The sequence below is a fragment of the Juglans microcarpa x Juglans regia genome, chromosome 4S (genome assembly GCF_004785595.1).
Source record: "Juglans microcarpa x Juglans regia isolate MS1-56 chromosome 4S, Jm3101_v1.0, whole genome shotgun sequence".
Taxonomy (NCBI): Eukaryota; Viridiplantae; Streptophyta; class Magnoliopsida; order Fagales; family Juglandaceae; genus Juglans; species Juglans microcarpa x Juglans regia.
The window spans coordinates 25197825-25224554 of record NC_054601.1 but is presented as its reverse complement, the minus strand read 5'-3'; the positions used below and the strand labels follow the sequence as shown (position 1 = coordinate 25224554).

Genomic DNA, 26730 nt, shown 5'->3' with positions numbered 1-26730 from the left:
TTTGATAAGAAAGAATAAAGTTTTATTGTACACATAACCCAAGTACACAAGAAGTATACACGAATTGCATCTAGCATTAACTAGGAACTAGAAAAAGACACAAGCAGATTGTGAAAACTATCCCCATTACCAACATATGTAAATTATTACTCATAAAAGTCATCTTAAATGAATTTGATAGGTGATATGTCCCAAATAATCTTTTTACATCCTTAACCGAAGGAGGAAAAGAAACATTTTGACCAAGCATTTGTCATGTTAAGTCAGCCTATGGATCCAAGTGAGAACTTAAATTAGCAGGTCTTAGGGGATATTCGAATGTAAGAGATTTCCCATGAGAAAACATTTAAAGACGGGTTTTATGGGGTTTTGTGAGAAGTAGTGGGACCGATTAAAGATGTTTGGATTAAGATCGAGTCAGAAAATCTCGGAAAACTCAATTGTTACCAGCCATCGACTAATGAGGGGAGAAATTCAGGGAAGTGATTACATGAACAAAGATAACTAGAACTGCAATCAGTTAATGTATTCATATTAAAGTTGGTTTCAAACCAGTAACTTTTTGGATTGACAATGAATAAACAGGCTTTTTAATGATGGAGACATGCTTCTTTGGTTTGTGTTATCAGCAAAATCTTTACGCAGGCTAAACAAAGTAGAAAATTTCTGTGCCTTTCAAGATTACTGCATTTGGGGGAGAGAGAGAGAGAGCATGATCCATAACAGAGCAAGTTAGAAGACAGTTGAAAAACTTTAAAAGCACATTCTCTAGATGATAGGACAGCAACTTTTGAAATAGCTTCAGCATTGAAAATAAAAACATTTGCAATCATACATTTAATTTATCAAAAAGAGATGATTTTGACCGTTTTAATAAAACCCATGACCGCTGAACGTAGGAACATTTGCATGGAAAAGATGAGAAGATGTAAACCTAGTAAATGTAAAAATGCTACTATAAAGGCTCCAACACAACTGTATGGAACTATTATAACCAGCAAAAACTAAAAATGGTACAATTAACCTCTCCTAGTTTAATTTTGTTTGAACATATAAGACAACTAAAACATGGACTGCAATTGCCTTAAGATGGTCAATGTTAGAGAACACGGCAAAATACCTTAAACACAGCTTATTGAATTGCTCTACAAGTTTATCCAACCTGAACAAATAACCCAATAAACCTTAAGCGTCTCTTTTTGGTGGTGAAGTATACTACGTAAAATAAACTAGAGTAATACTCAACAAATCTACAACCTAGATACTTTCACAAGAGAGAATAAAAAAAGAGATTCTATACTTTTTGAAATTATTTGAGAACCATTTGAAGGGACTATATATAGCCCTCCCTGTAAATCTCATGCAGTTCATGGCCTTAAAAGCCATACATTAATAAAGTGGCAAATTCTTAAGCCAATCAAACAACCCTTTTCATGAAGACGATCAAACAGCCTGGGCAAGTGTACCAATTTCATGAAGACGATCAAACAACTCTTTTCCCTTTAAACCATACACGAACGTCTTTCGCTGGTTCATACAGGCATATCCACTAGGCATTCGAAAACGACAATGCAAGTGAATTGGAAAGGGATGACAACCTCTGAATACTTTTAACAGTGAGGAACGATATTCCTTCCTTCTAAGGAACACGAATGATGTGTACTTGGTCTTGAACTGCAACGATCTAAACATGGGAGATCCAGTTAGACTTGTGTAACTTGTGAAATGAAAGCAGCCACACTTAACAACAACATTGATTAAAACAAACGTCACAAACATGAGTACTACTACAGTCACAAATATTATATAAAATTAATCTCACAAATTGACATGACTTCATATAATTCATTAAATCTATTTTACAATAAAAATAATTTTATAATTTGACGAATCACATCATACCACATCAGTTCGTTAGATTACTTTTGTGGTTAGAGTATTTCTCTACAAACATATTATTTATTAAAAAATAGTAACATCATGCATGTTCTTTACTTCTTTACGATACAAAATTTTGCACGTTTAGTTTTTATTGAGTTTTGTAATTTTTATACATTTTTAGACTTAATATATTTATTTGAGACGTAGAAAAATATTAAGTTTATAAAGAGAATTGCTTAAAAGAAATTACAAATTCATGTGATTTGAGCAACGGTATCAATGCACAATTTTCTGTGTCGTTTTGTTTTTAGCTTCACGTATCAAAACGACAATGTTCATGAAGGCCAATCTCAATACGCAGCGTTTAACGTGGTCCCGCAAGCCGCGAGCATTCATTTCACGCGGCTTGAAAATTAAGATTCTCTTCGTCAAAGGTAATAGTAGCTGATTAACACCTCTGATCTCTCAATCTCTCTGAGATCTCAAAAATTAAAATGCTTATATATGTCTGTATCTGTACTATTCATGTATGTGTAGAGAAAATTAGATTTTGAATTCGTGTTAGGGTTTTTTTTTTTTTGGAGTGCATGGATTTTCAGAAGAAGCGGATTCAGCTTCTGCTCTTAATCGCCGGTATCATCGCTCTCAGCATCGCAGGTACTCAAATTTAATATAATGGTGGAATTCGAATTGATTTTATGGTATCTGGCTGTCGTGTGATCATATGGTGTTTGCTTCTTTGTTTTATTGAAGTCTCGAGTTATGCATTGTTCGGTTGCTGAAAAAATGCAGGAAATGAAAGAAAATAATTGTCATATTGAATTTTCAAGGAAATTGGAATCTAGTGTTACATAAATATTTTACAAAAATTTTGAGATCACAAGTATTATTAATTAATTTAAGTTCTAAGATTTAACATCATAAGCTATTCCGGGTTATAACTTCAAGATTTTCCCAAGATTCACAATTATAAGTTGTTTTCGTTCATAGTTTTTTTTTTTTTTTTTTATCTGAAGCTTTTTCCCCACCAAAGCTTCAGCTATTAATGTTGCTTATGATCCATTGTCGTAAGTTGTGGCAAATGGAGTAAAAGGTTTGGTTTTGAGTGAAGGACGTTAAGCTCAATAATGTTGGCCGTTTTGTATAATATACAATACCAGAAAGAAATGGTCAAACTTCAAAGGTTGATTACAGAGTATGCTGATAATTCAAGCTTTGCTCAATGATTATGACCTAATCAAAATTGTAAAGTAATATTTTTTCTGTTGGTAAGTATGGGAGAGGTGACATACGGCCATATAGGTCAATGAAGATACGTGAAAGGAAGTTAAAAAAGGTTTGTATCTTGATTTTTTATGTTAGTTTGGTTCTGGCCTCTATTGCTGTGCATTGACTGGATATGCTTGGAATGGTTTTATGTTCATGAATATGGAACAGTTGTAGGGAGCTAAGTTTTTGAGACAGGAATTACAATTTGCCCGTAAGGTCTTAAACATTACCTGTATCTGATATCTTTGCAGCATTTTATCAATCATTCATCCTCATAACTGCACACTGGATTTTCTCATTTCATCACTCTTCTGATGCTTTCCCAACATTTCTGCATAAAATGGATATGTTGTGGCACTATACATTAAACTAATATATGTTTTTATGCTTTATTTGTTGGAACGATCTGGTGTGTAGTTATATTGATTGTCCTATCATCTACTTTGTTGCTTCTGTTCCATACCTTCTCATCTTCCTTCCTACTATAACTTTTCTGAACTTGAATTTTGATTAGCTATTTCAATTTTATCAACTTTTGGGTCTGATTAGTTTCGGTTTGCATTTGTTTCTGAATTAAGTAGCACATTTCTTGCCAAAATCAGATACATTTTATTTATTCTGCTCATACCATCAACCCATTAGAAAGAATTAGTGATAATAATGTTTAGTTTCTAGACAGAGAGAGATGAAATTTTAAAATAATCTCTTACATTTTGTTTTTGGTGACACTTTTGAGAAAGATTTGAAGTTTTTGATTTTTTTCTTGAAAAGAGAGCTGAGCTTTCAACCCTAGGGTGTTTAAACAATATTTACGAATACCCAAATATAGAAATGTATGCTTCCTTCTTTCCTAGTAGGCTGTAATTATGTATATCTCTCTTGTACACTACCTGTGTACTTGAGTCTTGCCTAATTATGAGGATCAATAAAATTTTCTTACTTATCAAAATATATATATATATATATATATAGAAATGGTGTTTGATTTTAATTTTAAATTGCTTCTGTAATTTTTAATTGTGTATGTTTACATATCTTCACTTAGTTGTCCTGTTCTATGCATCTTGTTCCAATAGAGGTATAGAAAGTTTACCTTGCTTTTACTTTTTATAGCTGAAAAATGTCGGCAGCTGGTTGGGGAAGAAGCGTCATCTCAGAGTGGAAAGTTTACATTCTTGAACTGTTTTGACATGGGCTCTGGATCTGTAGCTTGCGCTGTGAAGGAGGGTGTGAAGCTGTACTTCTACAACATCAGAGCTGCTCATGTTGAAAAGGCGAGGCATTCTGCAATTGAGGCTGCTTTAGTTGATGCATTGTCACAGGGAATGTCTGCTAAAGATGCTGCCAAACAAGCACAGAAAGAAGGTGCAAAGGCGGCAAAGTTGGTGACCCGGCAATCCAAACGCATAATAGGCCCCATTATCTCTTCTGGATGGGACTTTTTTGAAGCAATATATTATGGTGGTACCTTGACAGAAGGGTTCCTCAGAGGCACTGGAACATTGTTTGGCACCTATGCCGGTGGTTTCCTAGGAGAGCAAAGACTGGGGAAGGTTGGCTATCTTGTGGGAAGTGAATTGGGCAGTTGGGTTGGAGGTAGGATAGGAATTATGGTATATGATGTGGTTAATGGAGTGCATTACTTGCTTCAATTTGTTCAAACTGAAGAAAATGTAGATCGTGAAATGCCAGCTTACGAAAATTCTGAAGCTGTTGAAACTCCTGCTTATGAGGCTCCATCGTACATGAGTACTGAAGAGTCTGAAAATTCCAATGCTTATGAAACTCCTGCTTATGAGAGCTCTGAAGCATATGAAGATTCGGAACTGTAGGATCATTTACCATTCTTTTCTTCAAAGTCTATTGCCTATAGTTTCATTATAATCTGTACTTTTTGTGACTTGTTTAAAATCTGTGCATAAACCCCATGTGTAGTCTTGCCCTACAACTGTCCTGTAATTCTACGGGAAGTCATTTCGTTGAACATGCTTAGTTTGCATCTTGTAATTAACACTTGGGAGTTGTCTGTCCAAAAGATGTTTGTTTATGCACTAAGCCTCTTGAAAAATTGATGGTGCTTTGGTATATTGTCACTTTTTATATAGTGAAATGCGGATTCATTGATCCTTTATGATGTTGTGCTGGTTTTAGGAAGGGTGTCTTCCCTCCCATATCTCTCCCCTATTTTTTGGGTCGAATTGAAGGAAGGGGAGAAGTAACATTGATTTACCGTTTGAATACAGAAACAGTGTGATCTCATTTCATCTCATCTCATTATTACAATTTTTTTCAATTTTTACACAAAATATAATAAACAATTCAACTTTTACAAATTACAAAACAGTAATGATATTAAAAAATAATATTTTATTTAACTTTTAACTTTTATGTAAAATCATCATCGTATCTCACTATCCAAATAGACTTTAGTTACATGGATTGATGGTGCAGGAGAGAGTGCAGAATGTAGGTGATGAGTGAAGCTTCACAGCCAAGAATCGGGGCATGATTTGAAACTTTGAGTAGTGATTACCCAATTTTAGGCCATTCTACATTATTTTTGTTGGTTAGAAGAGATAAGAGGAGGAGGATCATCTTGGATCAAACTAATCAGATGTATGCCGAATCCACTCACTTTTGGGTAGCCAATGGTTCAGTTTTATGATGTTCCAGTCACTCGCGCAGGCCCAATGAGTTTTGATCAAGACGGCATAACAAGGACCATTGACACTGGGCCTAGTTGTTTTAACAACCGGGCATAGAAGTCCAATTTCTTGAGTTATAGGGCGGAATAATTTTATTTGAAAGATTTTACACTACATATCATCTACGTGATAATTTAATTTAAAAGATAAATTTTAAAATTTAAACTTACAATCAAATTATGCAACAGTGTGGTGTAAAAGCTTTTAAATAGTACCATTCGTTGGGTTGAATGGTTGTGTTAAAGTGTGCATAATCATCTCCTCCTCCTTAGTATTTAGATTTCATTTAGATACAGAAACACTCTTAATCCATCTCATCTCATCTTATCATTACAATTTTTTTAAATTTTCATACAAAATATAATAAACAATTCAACTTTTTTAAATCTCAAAATAATAATAATATTTTAACAATATTTTATTCAACTCATTTCATCTCATCTCACTATCCAAATGAACCCTAGATTCTCATTAGGAAAAAGATCTTCCAAAGTATGAAAGATAGACATTAAGTGAATTATTATCCTTGTATATTCAGTTACATCATCTATGATCTATCTATCTCTTTTTATTTCAAATTTTAAATTTAGACAAGAACGCAAAAGAATCTTAAACGTTCACATTGTGTGTGTGATTTCTTTGGAGATTATAAAACCATAAGAAAGAGAAAATAATAGTAAGAAAGAGAAAATAATAGTAAGGTCCTTATCCCACAAAAAGAGAAGATAAAAGGGGAAGATTCGGGCCCCAAGGTAGAAGATGAATGGTGGCGTGGTAGACTAGTGTACAGCGAAAGATGGCCCCATCACTTTCGGTGGCAGGTGTGAGGCGCATGGTGTCGTGTGGTTGCCACACTTCCCATTTTCAAAATGGCTACTGTTAATTTGACTTTATATCATAGCCAACAATTGTGCCATACTTCTATGGTCCCACCACTGGGTTTTATTAGGATGCCCCTACTAAGTACAAACCCCTGTCTATTTGTCCTTTTCATTTTTCTTTTCTTAAATTAGAAGAATTTAGAACTACACAAAGATTAAAAAAAAAAAAAAAAAAAAAACAATAAAGCCTTTTATTCTTTTAAGAGAAATACTTTAGTTATAAATAAATTATATAAAAGTATATTTATAAATTTATGTGATTTGATACAATACATCAAATTATAAAATTACGTTTATTATAAAGTAGATTTAATGAATTACATAAACTCACATTAATTTATAAATTCATTTCTATATATTCTCTTTATATATGTAATGCTTCTCTTCTTTTAATACCATCATTGGTGCCATTCATGTTGAACATGATAGGGAATTGGCCAATTGAAAAAGGAAAAATGAACCGTTCTTTATTGTTGGCATTATATTTTTTTTAAGATAGGGACTTGTATGTGCTAATCTTATATCCAACATTACTTTTATTTAATAGGAGAAATGATATTTGGAGTCTAAAAGTATACAAGTCTCACACATTTTCTTTTAAAAAAAAGTAAATAAATATAAAAAAATTATTTTTTCAATGATGGGATCCACTTTTTTAAAAAAATAGTACGTAGAAATTACATACTCTAAAAGTGTATCTAGCATTACCCTTTTAATAAACATTCTTATTAAGGTACGTACGTAACATACCGCTTATATGGAAATCTTCAACATCAACTAATATAAAATATGTAATGAAATTATAAGAAAACTATTTATTATGTTTTATTTATTTATCAGTCTTTTAATTTTATATCAAAAGATGATAAAAAAAAAATAATGATTAAAATGAGCTTATAATTCTTATTTTTCTTCCTAAATAGATCATTTCGACAAGAAAAGAATCAAGGGTTGCCTTCCAAATGACAATGCCCAAATAAATTTTTTGCTATCCATATAAAATACTTACATAAAACTCACTTTGAAATCATGTGAACCAAAATGATTCATTTTCCTCCATTTCACATCATGTCATTTTCCTTTATATATAGCCCCACCTCTTGAATCTTGACAATGCATGGATCGAAGATAACCCAACTTCAATGTCGAGTTGTCGCGTTAGTCTTCTTGTTGGCAGTGGGAGTTGGCCAAATTTGCCAAAAAGTTGTAATATATATTAATTATCATATTATAGATCATGTATCATCCCTTTTTTCCGACCACAAGAGAGATGGAACGAAAATATATAATATGATGACCTAATAAAATGTATTGTAATGTGATTAATGTCAACATCTATCTATCATGTTTATATCCCTCAGTGGGTGTTATTTGAAAAAGAGAAAATCTATACATCAGTCACTATTCACTCTCACACCTCACATCTAACAAATTTTTATTTTTTTTCTTTTTCTTTTTATAGTGTGAGATGTGGGGGTGAATAAAGGTTGATGCATAGATTTTCTTTTTAAAAAAACAATATTCATATGCTATTATGGAATCTTGGAAAAGCATCAATATATCTAATATAACTTGTATTTGACATTTAAAAAATGTTATTCATCATCATTTTAATCATTATTTTAAAGATAATATGTGTTAAATGATCAAAAGATAAATGAAACGAAAGAGTTTTAAAATGAAAAATAAAAAATAGTTTTAAAATCATATGATATAATATTAATAGATATAACATTTTGGAGTCCTAGCTCTTGAAAAGAAAATAGAACAATTTGAACCCTAGTCTACCCCCTCAATTCCCAAATCAATGGTTCCATTTAGAGCATTGATATTGGTTTCATCAAAAGCCTAACCAAATATAAAATATGATAAATTTCATCAAAATAGAGCTACATTAGATTAGCCAAAAAAATAAGTGTGAAGCTTTGAGCTATAGTAAATGGATGGATTTCTTTAAATTTAAAGGGATACTATTTACTCATCAAATTCTATTTTTTATTCACTTTTAATTTTCAAATATCTTTTTTATTCACGTTTAATCTCCAACCGTCTTGTAATAATAATGTAAGAATCAAATTAAATTATTAATTAACATATTATTAGTGTAATTGTAAAATATGAAAATATATATATTTTTATTAAAAAAATAATATTATATTATATTATTATTTTGATGAATTCAATGACTATCAATGTGGGGTTATGGGTAGGAAGGTTTTGGATTTATAGAAATCATGTATTTTTTATCCAATTTTAGAAATAATTTTTATGAAACTATTGTCAATACTCTAAAACTTGCATGCAGGAACTTTTGTTACAGAGCAAAAATCTCCGAAGATAGCATAGATTACTTCATTACTATTTACAAACAGTTTACTATTATTTATTAATTTTTTATTATTATTCACTAATCATCTAGAATCATTTCAACATCTAAAAATAATCTAAAAGTATCCAATTGTAATTCGCACTATCCACTGGGAATTATGTATTTCAGTTATACTGTTGAAGTTAAGGGAAAAGTCTCAAAAAAATAAATAAAAAGAAATAAAACCATAATTGCACTATCAAATTAAAGGGTATACCGTCCAGATCACTTATCTTGAGTTCAGAAAAATGAAAATAAAAAGTTTCAAGACGTGCAAGTGTCAACATTATGGAGGCCATCGACCTTTTAGCTTTTGAAAAGTGTCCTCCCTCTATGATTCAAAGAAGCCCTAAAAAATAAAATTAAAAAAAAAAAAAAACAAAAAAACAAAAAGATGGTATACATATAATGTTTGCATTCTATCACGCCGCACTTGTTTAGGGTTTTTATTTAGATATAGATTAGGATCCTTAAAGTTTTTGTCCTAAGTTTTATAACCTCGATTATGAGAAAAATGGATACATGCATGAAATTTATCATATAATTAATATTTATTGTCATTTACGTGGATTTTACAAATCATAATATTAAATGTTGTAAGATTAATTTACGTGTTTCGGTAGAAAACTCTCAATGTCTTCTTTCTTATTTTTAAAAATATTAAGAATGTAGGCGTTGAGAATTTAGTTACTCTAAGAGCATTGGTATTGGACTAGTCAAATGCCAGTCAAGTCTAGATTTTGACTATATTTTTTCAAAATTAGCTGCATTGGACTAGCCTAATTACTTCAAGTCAAGTTATGAGCTATAGTAAATGAATTAGTGAGTTACTGTTTACCAACTTAAAAAATATTTTATTAAAAAGTATTCCTAATTTTCTCACTGACTCCACATCTCCTCTCTCCCGTCCTTCCCTTTCTCTTCCTTTCTTCTTACTTTTTTTTTTTTTTTTCATTTCTTCTTATGTTAAATAATTTGTTTGGATAGTAAAAATTAAATTATTAATTAATATATAGAGTGTATTTATAAATTATTAAAAAAATAAAAAAAAAATATTAAAATATATAATATTATATTATTATTTTAACTTTAAAATGACTAGTCTAATATAAGTTAACCTCAAAAATTTAGCCAAAATCTTAAATTTTAATCAAAATTTAAACTTGACAATGGCGATTGCCATGCTCTAAACACTACTAAACCAATTAGATAATGTATATATAAACAAAGTGAAAGGGTAATATGAAAGGAATCGAGAGATGTGACTTGTGAGCCAATGACGGCCAAATAGAGTGTACGTAAACTACATAAATTTATTTATTAAGTTTGAACAAGTTTTCATGACGATCATTGGCTAAATTACATGGACCTGCGTGGGGGTACTCTTGGTATTAATTAAATTGGCTATTGGCCACCTAGTGTGAACGGAGTGATGCTGATAATTATGAACGATATTCTTTCAAATTTTTATTTAAAATTAAGGATCTCAGGTGAAAAAAATATGACTTATTTTATTCTTAAGTTTACGTGGAGAACATATCGTCCAAATCATTTAAATAGTAAGATTTAAATTTTAAAATTTATTTTACAAATCAAATTATGCCATGTAATCACTTTAGTAGATGTGTTCTATACATTAGTAATTTTTTTTTTCATAAGGTGTACGGTGTGAAGTAACGAATAGTAATTGATGAGAAGAATTTTTGTTAAAAAAAATATAGACATAAAGTTGGTCTTACAATATTTATTGTTACCCTATGAAATTTTTTAATAACATTAACAAAAAAGTATATTTAGCAAGAATATTTTCATCTTGTTTCTTATTTTTGTGTGCTTAAAGCAAACATGTTCTAAATATTATAGTGATTATGCCCCTTATAACTAAACTAAAAGCATGTGTGAGATGTGAAGGGAACAGACAGGAACAGTTGCCTATGTAGTTGTAATCGCAGAGCTTGAAGATGGGGCATTGTAATGAAGGATGGACAAGAAAAAATGTTGCTTAGAAGGGTTGAAGTTGTATCCTTATTCAAAATTTATATTTACAGTCATTTTTGCGTATTCTTCATCAATAGAATGCACAAAAAATACGTAAAAATAACTGTGTATAATAGAACTTAAGAGCAAAACGAGAATGTAGTATCTAACATAATTATAGTAAACGTTATCGCATTAGAAATGTATATAACAAGGCCACCAGACTTTTAAATTCCACCAATCCAGTGTTCAAGGAGGCCATGGCTGCCAAGCTAGCCATAGAGGAGGCTCTTCATAGAAGATTCCATAATATAGTAACAGAATGAGATTGCCAAGTGGTAGCCGAAGCTCTCAACAACCCCTCATCTTCCCCTAAATGGTTCATCTTCAACATAATTTCAGATTGCTCATCCCTTCTAAAGGCTTTTCAGAAATGGACATCACAAAAAATTTATCGACATCAAAATCGATGAGCGCATAATTTAGCGCAATAGGCTACATCAAACAATGTGTTTGGTAGCATATCCCTTATTAAATTACCTCTTTGTCTTCTGGATTTTCACAGTAGAAAAGATCCACCTTGGATCTGATCTGCTTAGTGTAATTAGTGTAGTTTGCTGGTTTTGTATGCTCATAACTATACTCTTGTGTAATATGGTTTTCTTGATGATCAAGCTTGCTTAGAACAGAAAAACGAAACAAAAAAACAAAAAAAAACAAAAAAAAAATAGGGCAACCCTCTGTGCCATGTGGGCCCAACCACCGCCCATAAATAATGACTCCATCAGAGGACAGGACGTTGTAACTTGCTCTCAAGTTTTTATCATAACTCGATTATCCTTTTCCTTGGATTGGAGCCTCTCCTATTACCTCATAGTGTCGACATGGGTTGCCAGGAAGAGCCTTTGGTTCAACAAGTCTGCAATTTGTTTGAGCAAATCTCAAACCTCGACAGTCTCAAACCCTCCAAAGATGTCAACATGCTCTTCACCCAACTTGTGTTCACATGCATGCCACCAACTCCAATTGATGTAACCAAGCTGTGCAAAAGGGTGCAAGAAATCAGGTCAAAGCTGATTAGGCTTTGTGGGGAGGCTGAGGGACTTTTGGAGAGCCATTACTCTACCATTTTGGGCTCATATCAGAAACCACTTGACCATCTTGATATCTTTCCTTACTATTCTAATTACCTCAAGCTTAGCCTCCTTGAGTTCAACATCCTTTCCCAACACTGCACCCAAAATGGCCCTAGCAAAATTGCCTTTGTGGGCTCTGGTCCCCTTCCCCTTACATCTATTGTCTTGGCATCTAATCACCTCAACTCCTCGACCTTTCACAATTATGATATTGACCCCTTAGCCAATTCAAAGGCTGTTAGTTTAGTTTCATCTGATCCTGACTTGTCAAAAAGAATGTTCTTCCATACCACTGATATAATGAATGTAACAACTGCTTTGAAAGATTTTGAAGTTGTTTTCTTGGCAGCTCTAGTGGGCATGGACAAGGACGACAAGGTCCGAGTCATAGATCATATCGCCAAGTACATGGCGCCAGGAGCTCTTTTGATGCTAAGGAGTGCACATGGAGCTAGGGCTTTTCTCTATCCGGTGGTTGATCCGTCCGATCTTGTTGGATTCGAGGTTCTTTCAGTGTTTCATCCAACTGATGATGTTATTAATTCGGTTGTGATTGCACGTAAATATCCCATGACTACACACTCACTTGAGCAGCAGCAGGGTCTTGGCCCCATGGTACTGCCTAGCAAGTGTTCTGAAATCCAAGCATTCAATCCTTTCAACCATGGGAACATGATTGAGGATCTAGCTCTTGAGGAGCAACTTTCCTAGACCAGTTATCTTTCTTTATCCAAGATGTCTGTCTACAATACCCTCCATCTATATACATGAGTATTGAGTCATGTAATGGCTTTTCTCACATGTTTTCGTGCATGTCTAACAAGTTTAGCCTCTTGAAGCATGCTTTTATTTCGTGTTGTTGCATCTTCAAATTAAGAAAAAAATAAGTTCCATATGTGTTTCTGAATTTTCCTCCAATGAACTAGAAAAGGTTCACATGCCATGGAGGCTAGCAATATATATATACATATATATATGCAAGAACTAGTGTTCTTAAATTCTTTTATCTTCTTGCTTAGTTAAGTTTTACATTTTCATAGTTCCTTGACCTAAAGGAAAGGCTTCTGTGACAGCTTTGAACAGGTTCACAGAGGCCTGACGACAAAATTGGCAAATACTTAGGAGTGCCGCCCTTGCACGCTACTTATTTTGACTTTTAACTCTTTAACTCAAATCGGTTCAATAAGAAATGGTCTGCAATCTATATCTGCTGAAAATTGGCCATAAAGATTTCATTTAGCTGATGATATCCTTCCTTTAATCTTCATCTTCACCCAAAAAAAAAAAAAAAAACTTTGAAATAGAATTTCACTCTTGAATAAAATCCGGCCGGAAACGGGTCAGTTTCGGGTCGGGTCTGATGCCTTGAATTTGGGCCGGGTAAACAGTACTACTCGAAAAGGGGCCAATCTGTCCAAGTGTTGCTCAAACAAAATTTACATTTATTTGGATTTCAAATATGACCGTTACCATTGCCTCCACCGCTATCATAGTTTGGGCTTAAAATATAGCCCTATATTATATGGTTCTCCAGTTGTATCACCCAATGTATGCAAAGTCGAGCAAAAAAGCCTAGGCTATCAATTGCTGCTTGCCCCCACCAAGATGTTGGTATTAGTAATTTAGTATACAAAAATTCTACCTTTCATTCCTACACCACACGTCACACATGAAACGACGCACAATTATGGAAAGAGATGCCTCGAGATCTCCTATAATTTTACACTTTCTACAATTCACAGAGATAGACAATATGTAAACTCTCCTATATTAAATGTTGGAGAGACAGTGCTAGTGTGTCGCCCAACTTTAACCACTAGACGTGCCCACTAGTGCAAATTTCTCCTCTTTTTTTTTTTTCTTCTTTTTTTCTTTACATTTTTATATATTTAAATATTTTTTTAAAATAAAAAATATATACCAATAAACTAATAGTCACTCCCTTAATCAGTAACTAAAACAAAAAATTAAATATGGTCAAAATGAAAAAACAAAATGAGACGACATAGTAGCATTATTCATGTTGGAGTCCACATTGCTGACGTTTAATACAGTAATCCACTTGCTATGTCTCCCTCTCTCCAAGTTTTTAAGGTGTTTGGATCAGAAAATTGTAGGAGAACTCAATCCAATAAGAAACTAAATACCACAACCTATGCTCTGCGCAAACAAAACAAGTCCAAGGAGAAATGACAGGTACAAGGATTAATAAACTGACATGGAAGCTCACAAGCTATGCTGCACCAACACATTTTAAGAACAAAGAGTACATTGTGCATACAAGAATTAATGAACTGACATGGAAGCCCACAAATGATCTGAGTTTAAATCAAAGGTTAAGCTACTAATCCTAATTGCTGCCTAAGACTTTTACAAGATAACTAGCACCAGAAAGAATGTGTGGCTTCTCTTCTAACACCTAGCTGATCCAGCAGCCTTGAGGAAGTTGTCAAACGGGCTGGCAGGAGGCAGCCTCATCGCCAACCATGGGTCCTGTGGCAACACATTTCCCTGAGCAGGGGGGCCAACGCTACTTGTTACCTACATGATAAAATTGATTAAGAATGGTATCGACAGAAAATAACTGATAAAACATAGAAACTGTTGTCACAAAGTTCAAATGATTAATACCAAGTTATTTGCAACTATTTTTTAATATGTGTCAAGCAAGTTATTTGCAACTATTTAACCTTCCAAATTACTAAATTCAAGATTCTCGTAACCCTGTCTTCATCAAGCATTCTGTCAACTATATCGACTAAAAATAAAAAATGAAAGAGTAAGGAAAGAAAGCATTAATGAGTAGAACTTGAAATATATAAGAAACCACTAAGGTGTGAAAGTAGTAAAACCAAAATATAAAAAAATAAAAATAAAAAGGGTGAGCCAATAGGTATTTTTCGAGTCTTAACTTGTAAAAAATAACAAAGTTAAAAAGAAAGGGAAAAAAAAAAAAAGAAAAAAAAACACCACGAACCTGTGAAATTTGGTAAAACCAAAAGATTAAAAATAAAAAAATGTAAGAAAATTAACAAAAGAAAAGTTTAAGAAAAAACTGATCATAAATTGAGTCTGGAGAGCATCAAGTGAAAACATGGGCCTTAATATCAAATTGAAGATAAAAACAAGATGTTTCTATATGAATTTCCCTTTATAATAATACATTCTGGGATTTATGTGGAAAGTCCAAAGGGAGTTAACATGTTGTGTCGAAGGCTAACCTTTTTGAGTGCCAAGTGTCCATCTGCAAGAAATGCAGGAAACGATTTGTCAACCACTCTACTTTGGTGATTTTCATGGGCCAACCAATTGGAGAGTTTCTTCCTTGTGCCTGTGCCAAGGGCTTCACACTGGCTAGCCATGGTGTTGTACGAGAGGGGCGATGTAGTCACAGATGTTCCTGCCACTTGCCCAGCCACTTCGAGTGCCTGAAAGTACCATAATTTAGTAGGCGAATAACTTTCATGGACAGATCTAGGCGTCTTGCACATCGATTAGTAAAATGAAGATACACTATTTCTAACCAACAAAAAAAATTACTCCAACTCCCTTACACATAGGATGATGATATATAGGAATCATCACACAAATTGCCTAATAAAGAAACGCATATTGAACAATTTGCAATACATAGTATTTTAGCAGATAGGGCAGTCAGTCTTGATATTTTCAATATTTTTTATTAGATAGATCCTTTTTCAGACTAGTCTTTCCATAAATAATATTACGGAAATTCAGGAAGTGAATACAACCTTGTTTTAACATCTTCTTGCATATACGCTTTTCACAGACACAAAAAGAGAAGGGGAGGTTACCGATTCCAGAAGCTGTCCAATGCTGATGACATGGGACATAGACGGTGAAGATGGCATTTTGGGTATGAACCGAGATAGGTCAGCAACGGATGCTTCACTTCTTGCATCATCCTCAACTAATGAATTTGTTGGAAAATCCTACACCATAAGCAAACAAAGACTATAGATAGTGACTACAGTGATTTCTTGGAATTGGAAACCATTTGACTGCGATGAGCAGTGGATGGTAGGGTTGGTGTACTGACTTTGTTTACTCCTCTCCAAGGATGAGCTAATTTCTGAATATAACTTCATCACTTCCACATATTTACATAGCATCTAAACAATACCACACACCCTCACCTATCATTCTTTTTCTTTTCTTTTTTTCCAACTAAAGCTGAGGAGAGTTGTCAGAAAGCAATGAGCTCCTTGCAAGGTCATGCTTAAAATAGCATTAAAATGATCATAAAGAGCTTACCCCATCAAACGACAACGATTTCTTGGAATGGGGAACCATTTGATTGTGGTCAAATTCAAGTAATGATTGTGGGCCAAACATGAATGCATCATCAGGTGTGAATAATTCTGACAGTTGCTCAGTCAGGGCATCTGCCTCCAGCTTTACAAGCAGAAACAAACAGATCAGAGAGAGAGAGGGAGAGAGAGAGAGAGAGAGAAAGGGGAGGGGGTTCTGGATAAAATGTCATACCTCAGTAATGCTAGACAGACTCTGAACTAAAATGTCCATTATGACATTGTCAGATTTGTATACCTTGCTCCGTAATTCAGAGAGCAATGATGCAGCAAGTTGATTATCAGCAACAGATCCATACTCTCTGATATCTGCCTGAGGCTTTACATATACTTGCAGGTCATCGTTAATACCCAGATAAGGATCAACCTGAACTTGTCGAAGACAAACTTTTTATTAGTAACAAACAATATCAGCAGTTTTAAGCACAGAGACCACCCCAAGCCCTATCGCAGCCACCCACCCAGAAAGCATGCCGCAAACATAACTCACATCATATGGAACTGATGACTTGAGGAAATCATTCAGATCGGGAATGTGATATATTTTAGCTGCAAACATCAACATGCCTGTCGATAATACAAAGATAGATCTTTGGCATGCTGGAGACAACATACCTACCAAAACAGAAACATATATCAATAAATCATTTTAATATACCAAAATGAAAAGCCTACTCGTGAAACTCTACTGTCATACCATTGTTAGGATCCATGGATGTATTCCTGAGAGACAGGGGAAGCTGAAAGAATCGGACCACAAGGTTGTCATATGAGTTCTGCACATCATTTATTTAAGATATAGTCACTAAACTAAATTATCCAGGCTATGCCCTCATTCAATTAACAATTAGCATGGTCTCTCTAACAAGCCAGAAGTGAATGGGAAAATAAGAAGCAAGAGATATGTTAGGAGAAAAGAATTGATGAAAAAATACCCAAGTGTATTTAAGTATGAACTTCACCTTTAAGCCTGAAGAAATAAGTGTTAATACGAAAGAATGAGCAATAGCTTCAATATTTGAAGGTAAATTATCCGGAAGACTGGCCTGCATCCAGAAGGCAGACAGCAATTGCACTATTTGCTCCTCACTAAACTTCATAATATGCGGTTCCTGCGCCAATCATACACCAAATTTGTTAAGAATCTTGTATAAATGGAAAAGATCTATAATGCCACCCAAAAACAACCCATTTATGGAAGTGAAAATTATGCTTACAGCATCCGACAAGCTGGTTGACCCAGCAGTTCTGTCAATAATACAGCTAATTTTGTAAACATTGGGGGAATTCTTGTGGACGCGCCCCTGTTTCCAGTCATCTTCAACAATGTCCCTTTCTTTAAGATCATCATGAAAATTACTTCCAATTTTTTCCACTTTGATGCCATCTTTTTCTCTCCGTAGCTTTTCAAGTAAAGCTTTAATCGATGCAGATGCAGGATTTGAGTGCCATCTCCTCGGTTGGTGTAGAAAACCACTTGTAAGAGAAGCAACTTCATGTCGTTGATGGTTAGAGATTGGAATTAAAAGAGCAGAAAATATCTGGTGCGCTCCAACTCGTGCCTCTATGTCTGGGTGTAGCATCACCTTCAACAGTTGAACAAGAAGGCCTTCTGGAAAAACCTACATGAAAAAATTAAATAATTTAATAGGGTGAGCCCCAAAGAAAAAAGAAAAATTGTACCTCAATACGTATAACAGTCAACCTCACAACCCCTGGATAATATAGCTTTCTAACACCTCAGACCATATAACATTCCACTTCAGAATCTTCAGACAAGTTTTTTTTTTATAAGTAAACGATTGTATTAATGAGAATAGGCATAGCCCAAGTACACGGGGTATAAAAGAGGTAACACCTAGTTAGGAGGAAGAAATAGAAACAATAAAGTCATGAAAGTCTAGGCCATTGAAATCTACAACTTTAGCCCTAGGAATAAAGTTTTAACAGAGTACTCTAATCTCCTCCAATGAGTGTTCCTTGTCTTCAAAAGTCTGATCATTCCGTTCCTTCCATAGGCACCATAGAATACAAATAGGAACCATCTTCCACACAACTGTGATTTGTGGAAAACCGCCCAGGTTCGTCCAACTAGCCAGAAGCTCGACCACAATAGCAGGCATAACCCAAGCTAGCTCTAACCTTCTAAAGACATCATCCCATAACGCTTTGCAACCTCACGATGCAATAAAAGATGATCTACAGTCTCACAACTTTTTCTGCACATACAGCACCAGTCCACTATAACCACCCTGCGTTTCCGTAAATTATCCATCGTCAAAATCTTACCCAAAGAAGCTATCCAAACAAAAAATACCACCTTGGGAGGCACCTTATTTCACCAAATCCTTCTCTATGGAAAGCGATTGTTCTGCGGATGTGTGAGGGACCTATAGAAGGAACAAACGGAAAATGCACCTTTTCTAGTGGGTACCCACCACAAACTATCAGTCCCTTGAGCACTCGATCTCATGGAGTACAGGAGTTTGAAAAAATCCGAAAAGCTGCCAACTTCCCAATCACAGGCCGCCCTAATAAAGCTCACATTCCATTGGACTAAGCCACCAAACATCCCCATGAGGTTAGCCACTGATGCTTCTTTTTCATGTGCAATCCTGAAAACTGTAAGGAATGTGTCCTTAAAGGCTCTATCTCACCAAAAGTCATACCAGAATTTTATTCTAGATCCATCTCCCGTTACAATTCTAGTGTGTCGTGCAAAAACCCCCCAACCTTGTCTTATATGCTTCAAGACTCCCACTCCATAAACCCCTTGTACCTCCCTAGTTCTCCACCCCCCCTCCCCCTCCCGCTCCCCTCCCCCCAACAAAACTCCATACTTGAAGTCAATCACCAACTTTCATAAAGCTTCCCTTTCCATATTATACCGCCACAACTATTTCCCAAGAAGAGCCCGATTGAAACAATAACAGAACATAATTTATTCATAAGTAACCATAACAAAATTTAGTACATGCAAGTTACATCCAATCACTATCCCTCCCTCCATCAGTTTTTTTTTTTTTTTTTTTTGGTAAGTACTATCCCCTCCATCAGTTTTTCTACCTTAAGTATGAAGTATGATAGTCAAAATATGTAATCAGAGGTCATTAAATTGAACATCAGCAAATAGAAAACCTCTGGAGAGGATATTAAATGATTTCCCTCCTCTCACCTGTTGAGAACGTGAAGCGGCCGATGCTACTGAGATGACATGAGCAAGAATCATCAATGATCCAATGGTTGCTCTGGAACCAACTCCAGATGGCAACTTCTCCAGCGTTATTGCCATCAGATCAAATAGTGGTCGTGCATCACCAATCTGCGAAACACAACAACACATTTTGTTAAACTGGAAGCACAAAGCAGCAACTATATACAGCAAAGTATCAAACTTACCCCTTTAGCAATTTCGAGTAAACAGTCTTCAATGGAATTCTGCAGTAAGATATTTTTGTTGGACTCTTGCTCACCAACTGATTCAACTGTGGCTTGAAGACTTTTCCTTGAATGCCTGCACAGGTCACAGACAAATCCAATTTCTGCCAGTGAAGTTCCTGATCTAATTTGCCTAGCTAAAGCAGTAGCGACTTGAATGACATAAGATTTGAGTTGGGGGTCATGTGCAACATTTTTGTGATCCAGATGACGTATCAAAGAAGCTAAAATCAGCTGCTGGTTCCCTGAAATAAAAAGAAACATTAGCAATATACTCGCACAATAGACGGATAAAACTAAATGCCTATATCTATATATATATATATATATATATATATATATATTCCACCAATAAACATTTTTGCAGCCTACTCTTTTGAAGAGAGGGGAAGAGAGAGGGAAAAAAAAAGAAATCCACAAAATGTTAAGATAGTTTGAATTTCAAACCTAAATACAATACATAAAAGACTAATATAATATAAATAACACGTATTGAGTAAGAAGCCAAAGGAGTATCAAGATACCTGAACTCTCCATGAAGTACGACATGTCAGACAAAACCATCACAGCCAACCCTTGCCGAGGCACCCAGTGCTGTCCAGAATCAAAATAAATAAATATTGGATCCAGTACCCTGCGCATTGTTGTGCTCTCCTTGGCTAATTCAACCATTCTTTGGATACAAATTTGTGCCCATACTTTTGGGGTCTCAATCTCTTCTCTATAATAAAGGCAAGATATTGGTCAAAGTGAAATAAATGAAAAAAAAAATCAAAGTTAGACTAATTGAAGAGCAAATTCCCATAAATGGTTAAAATCACAGGCTCTCAGATATTTACTACCTTGTCAAAAGAGAAGGATCCTTTTTTTCTGGTCGTGGCCTCATGATCAGCCAGCTAGGGCTAGTATCACAGCTTGCAACAGCACCGCCTCTGCCCTCACATCTAATTACTTCATCCACCCAATTATGACGTGCCTCCCTCTCTCAACATCACCTTCTGTATGAGTATCAGGCTCATAGTTATCCAAAGTGCCATATACAATCTGCAGCATGGATATATCAAGAAATTAAAATTCAACAACAGAACTACAACAAACTGGAACAATTAAGTGAAACACAAAAGCAAGGAATGAGCAAAAAAAAGACTGCAGAATTTAGTACGGCAAAACAAGTGAAACACAAAAAGAAGCATATGCAGCACTAAAGATTGCAGAATGCAGTGCTAGGCAAAACTTATAATGATGTACAGTATACACTTCAATACAATAACTAGAAGAGTGCTACAACTGTCAAAACGACAAGAAAGTTTCCTCTCACAAGGCATCACATCATCTTGATCCAAATAATAACCGTGGAGAATGTTGGAAAAAAATGTGAAGTACCAACTGAGCTCATCACTGTCTCAGATTATTATCAATCGACCAATTGGCCTTTAGTCTAAGTAGGTGAGAATTGACATCAAAACCAGCCTCTAAAATTAACTGAAAATTCAAATGAAAGGAAAGAATAATGAGAAAGCAATCTCTCTTTCTCCACTACTTTGAAAAATTCAGTGCAATTTAAGTGGACTTAATTCAAAGGCATCTGGATAACCAGTTGAATGTTCATCATCTCATAAGAAAGTTAAAATTCTAGGATTTTAAATGCCACCTGTGTCCATTTTGAGTAATACTTGTTTGAAATATAACGATATAAATGAAATATAACTATATGAATGAAACATAATGATATGAATTTCAGTATAAAATCAAACTACGATTTTTATTTGGTCATCATGTTGCAATCCTTGAGTTTAGACAACATTTGGAAAAATATTGCAATACTTCAATGTTAATAAAACCCCTCAATTCTGCAAGAGTTTGTTGAATCTAACAAAAATCTAATAGAATCATTAAATAGCTTTGAAAAAACTAACTCAAAAGAACTAACCTCATCAAAATCAACAAACATGTGCGAGAACTGTGCCATAAACCACACCTGCCAAGGGAGAAAATTATCAAACAACCAATCTTCCAGCTCCAAAACAACTGGCGATTAATGGCTCATATATTTTAAAGCTATTAAACAAGTCATGATGGGAAATAGATACCAAAAATTAATTTTATAGAAAACTGTCTTCCTGATCCTGGTAATAAGAAACATCGAAGGAGAAAATCAAACTATAAAACTACCATGGCCGAGAGGCATTGCAAGCTTGATGCCCTTAAGCAGAGCCTTTGATGTTCGTCCCCTTTCTCACGAGCCAGTGCACATACTTTACCAACCAAATTTTCAATGTTATGTGTGTAGGTTCCATCTGCCTGTTCAGACATTAGGTCAACAGCCAAAACTACGTATTGAGTGATAAAAATACTGCTAATTAATATTTGAGGATGACAGGAAAGAAAGTATCTGATATACGCACAAACCTTAAATACTGCTAACTATTTTCTTCGTTTAGTTTTTATTGGTTGCATGGGCCATTGATCTACAACCTAAAGAGAGCTCTGGAGGTAGGACCAACAGCCTTCAAATAGTTATGTGAATGCCATATAAAATCCACTCTGCTAACATCCACAATAGGCATTTCTACCTTCTTGACATGATCTTCTAGAACACGAGCACGAGCTTGTTGTATGCTCTCACCCATCTTTAAATTTTTAATCTATTCATCAAATTAATGGAGCATAACCTATATGTACATCTTTTTTATAAGTAATAGAAGATTTTATTAATAGCATAACCTACGCTTATCTTATGGAATGGAACTTTTACCATACCATGGTAAGAAACTTTTTCTAGCTTAAGGAGTTTTGTTCTTTTCTAATTTTTGCCCTTGGTCATAGTTTACGTAATGTTGAAATGTCCCAGGAAGCCAGAAGAATCCATTTTCCTTTTTTTTATAAGTATGGGAACCAAAGCCAAAAGAATCAATTTTTCTCACATTCAATCGTAATTGAATACGTTCTTTTTTTTATCAGTAGTTGAATATGTTTCTTCCCTTCTGAAGAGAAGAAAATTAAAAAAAAAGAAAAAAGAACTTAATCTCCCAAGATACATAAAAAAGTTATATCGAAGTACATAATTATAATTAAGGAGTTCTTCATCCTCTTTGGCATATTTTGATAGCAGTTACAAAAGAAATATAAAGCAAGGTCTGAACTTACCTGACCGTAGATGAACCTTGTTAAGGTTTGGCATCCAATTATCTTCATGGCATCTTGCTTAGAGTTGTCCAAAAGTCCAGTAACCACATTCAGCAGACTAACAGCAAAACATGCCCTGTACAGTGAAATTTACAAAACTACATCACATACACTGACAAAAAATAAACCCATCTGAAACAAATTTCTCAACTTCTCTGTTTAAAAATACAAATGAAAGACCATATACAAAAACTTGAAGGACTACAAGAAAAAACTACCTTTCAGTAAAATATCATGTATTCAATAGCTACTAGAAGCATTAAGTGATGGGCCTTAGAGACTTCTTAGAAAACAATTCCTGGGGAACACAATACCTAACGAGTTTTCTTGCTAAACATACAAACATTGGCCAGAAATGAGTTGTTCATTTAGAATTCATTGTAGAACCAACTTAGAAGCTGACAAATCTACACACACTTCAGCAATAATACAAGTAAGAAAAGGAAAAGGAAAAACTTGCACTTACATCTGCTCCTTACATATGCCAAGCAGCTTATTGTACGTCTCTACAACAATATTGATGAACTTGATGTGCTCATATTTCAGTTCTTTATAGAACCTTTCTTCAAGATACTTTGCTATCTGATAAATAGAAAGTACCATTGATATTCAACATCAGGGTCTCTCATTTCAATACTATATTACACTTTTACCAGCAGATACGTAAGTAGCATGTCAGAGTCAATACCTTTGGAATCCGGAAAGGGTTTTTTGCAGCATATTCACATAACTTAGCTATTTTTCTTTCACTTGGATGGCCATCCTGAAATATATTTCAAGACTTTGAGCATCATATTTAGTTATTTATTGATAGGAATTGTAAACTACAAAATGATCTTCCATGTTCAAGCAAATGACTTATTAAGAAATACTTCTAGTAAAATGCTTATAACCAAAACTCATAATCCATGCTAGATTTGGCTGATTGGGTTTTTGGGTTTAAAACCCATTTCATCCCTATTTAGGTGATACAGAGTGGGGCTCCACTCTCAAGTTTTCTTCAATCAAGTACAGAGGAAATCTAGTGAAAGGATAATGTAGGATAACACTTAAGCCCCATCTATAGGCCCAGAGAGGACGGGGCAAAGCACAAAATGTATTCAAAGATAATCTTCATCTGGCAAGCATATTAGCACGTTTCAGATCCTCTTCCATGATCCAATTGGAGGGCCAGCATTCCAAAATAAGCAAACAGTAGCAAGGGCACGTCCAGTTGTTAAAAGCAGCCATACCAGAAAAGTGATAAAGACATTTATATTCTTTGCTTCAAAGGAGGGTGCGTTTTTTCTCTTAGTCATGGGAAACATAATGGCAAAGTACATTATTTGGCAGTGATCACCACATTACATAATCAAATGGTCAAATTGCTAAATGCTAACCACTTTTAACATTTAAACTAGTTATGGTTGCTAGCTAGGGCACCTCTAAACTCAAAGAGGACATAAACATGGCATCTTATATTACACTATCAGATACTAAACGTTCAAAATTACTGAAAACGTAATATCAAAGGAGTAAGATGCTAACAGGGGATTTAGGAAATATCTCTGCCAGCAGTTTTTTGTAACGCTTAACGGGTTGTCGAGAACTTGACCGCAAAGCAGGACAGCAGACGCACATGCTCCCACACACTGGGAAAATCTTTCTGGAGATGACACCCATTTCCTTCAAGTTTTTAGATAATAGAACAAAGTAATGAAAACCACGACCAAACAGGTGAACCTGTACCCAAAAACAAAGAAACCAAAACAAAGCGCAGCAAAGATTAATCCACCAGTCCAGCAGAAGAGTTTAGTAGAACACAAAATAAAGACAAACAGCACGTTCCGGGGGGAAATGTTGGGATACAGGATAAAAGGAAACTCCCAGAAGGAGAGCAAAAGAAAACAGAAGGTTGGCCCCCATTGAAGGCTGCGAAGAACAAACACGAGTTACGACTCCCCCCCCCCCCCCCCAACAGCCCAAAAACAACAAACGGAAAAAATAAAAGAAATGAAAGAGGAATGAACTAGAGGGAGGGAAAATGGCCAACCCAAAAGAAAAGGCCAACAAAACATTTGAAGCTACATAAGAAATAGACATGAGAAATGCAAATCAGACACAAGCATACAGAATATTTTCAAATGTACCTAGAGCCAAGTGCAAAGCAAAAAGAATTATAAAACCAGCCAACATTAGAAACCCAACTATATAGGCCTCAAAAGCGAGAAAAAAATTAAAGAAAGAAAAAGCTCGATGGAACAAAACCAAAATACCCATAAGAAGAAAAAAAAAAAAAAACAGAGAGAAAGCAAAGAACTACTCCTATTTCGTTTCCCGGAAGTGCAGATCAAGAGGGCGAAGCTCACACCTCGTGCAGGGTTTTCAGAACAGAAAGAGCGAAACAAAGACCGAGAATGAGAGCATAGAGAAGAAGAAGATACAGGAACAGCAAAGAGACTCCGAGAAAGAGAGAGAAAGGGCGCGTGGAATGACACAAATTAAAGGAAGACGGGGAGAGAAGTGAGAACATATGGTAGATCACGTGATGAGTGTCAGTTTCACATTTTTATATAAAATAAAATAAATCAAATTTTAAAATATCATATAAAAAAATTTAAAATATTATTTTTTAATATTATTATTATTTTAAAATTTAAATTATTTATTATATAAAAATATTATAATAATAAAATTAAATAAACATTTTCACTGTCCAACGAACGATGGATTGCTGGATTAATGGGTTTGTGTCAGAACTCAGAACTTTTGGAAGACCAGACTCTGTGTTTAAACTTTATTTACGTTGAAAAAAGGCAGACATGGTTTTTGAAGTTCCAAATTTGAACTCTTTTGAAATACCTTTCTTCCTCCAAAAATCGTTTGCAATAAATTCCCCCCCAGCATTCTTCCACATGCCTTCTTAACTCAAAAAAAACATTGGATTTTCTAAGTTTCGTTAATAACATTTAGCAAAAATTTAATTGAAAGTGATTTTACATATTAATATATGTATTTATTTAATATAATTAATCAAAAAGTAAATTTTATTAAAAACAGTATTAATTTAAATTTAAAATATAAAGGTAACAATATTAATACGCAGATTGGTACGTAAACTTGTTTGTACAGAATAAAACTCATATATTTATGAGTTAAGCGAAACTGCAGAAGATTATCCTAATCAATTCATCTCATCTCATTTCAAATCAATGAAATTTAATTTTTTTTTTTTTTTTACATCATGTTAAAAAAAATTAAATTTATTTCAATATACTTCATATATTTTAATTTAAAAAATTAAATTTATCTCAATCTAAAAAAATTAAAATCATCACAATATGACATATAAAATACTTTATAACTCGACTCATCTGATCTCAACATTCAAACGCAATCTAAAAATAAATCCAAAGTCCTTGACGCATCCCAAACAGAGGAATACGAGGCAGGTGGCGTAATTTCTAATTTTAACAGAGATTTTATGCTTTGCTCGGTGTCAAAGAATAAACAATTGAGCTATGCTCCCCTCCTTATAAACTGATATTAAATTTTAGGAAATATTCTACAAATATTTGA

The 26730-nt window shown here is 34.2% G+C and overlaps 3 protein-coding genes across 3 annotated transcripts; 2 read left to right on the top strand and 1 right to left on the bottom strand.

Moving 5' to 3' along the window:
* The first annotated feature begins 2175 nt into the window (after nt 1-2175).
* On the top strand, nt 2176-5218 carry LOC121261952. Its single transcript, XM_041164395.1, has 3 exons — nt 2176-2316; nt 2454-2538; nt 4264-5218. The coding sequence occupies exons 2-3, from the start codon at nt 2469-2471 to the stop codon at nt 4980-4982; spliced, it is 789 nt and encodes a 262-aa protein (XP_041020329.1). The 5' UTR covers nt 2176-2316; nt 2454-2468; the 3' UTR covers nt 4983-5218.
* A 6667-nt stretch (nt 5219-11885) lies between these two features.
* On the top strand, nt 11886-13112 carry LOC121261948 (nicotianamine synthase-like). The gene has a single exon (XM_041164384.1). It carries the CDS (start codon nt 11966-11968, stop codon nt 12926-12928), a length of 963 nt encoding a protein of 320 aa, XP_041020318.1. The 5' UTR covers nt 11886-11965; the 3' UTR covers nt 12929-13112.
* A 1326-nt stretch (nt 13113-14438) lies between these two features.
* Nucleotides 14439-25670, bottom strand: LOC121261936 (protein SEMI-ROLLED LEAF 2-like). The gene is given in 21 exon segments (XM_041164359.1): nt 14439-14758; nt 15439-15645; nt 16033-16170; nt 16493-16633; nt 16724-16915; nt 17039-17163; nt 17246-17324; nt 17511-17660; nt 17766-18170; nt 19724-19870; nt 19948-20231; nt 20511-20707; nt 20829-20967; nt 20970-21030; nt 21917-21964; nt 22159-22287; nt 23134-23248; nt 23639-23754; nt 23861-23935; nt 24700-24894; nt 25523-25670. Coding segments are annotated over 20 exon segments (3012 nt in total). The 5' UTR covers nt 24835-24894; nt 25523-25670; the 3' UTR covers nt 14439-14629.
* Between the last annotated feature and the right edge of the window lie 1060 nt (nt 25671-26730).

Coding starts and splice junctions, on each gene's coding strand:
- LOC121261952 (XM_041164395.1), top strand. CDS start 2,469: ATGGATTTTCAGAAGAAGCGGATTCAGCTTCTGCTCTTAATCGCCGGT. Junction 2,539..4,263: donor CATCGCTCTCAGCATCGCAG/GTACTCAAATTT, acceptor TACTTTTTATAG/CTGAAAAATGTCGGCAGCTG.
- LOC121261948 (XM_041164384.1), top strand. CDS start 11,966: ATGGGTTGCCAGGAAGAGCCTTTGGTTCAACAAGTCTGCAATTTGTTT.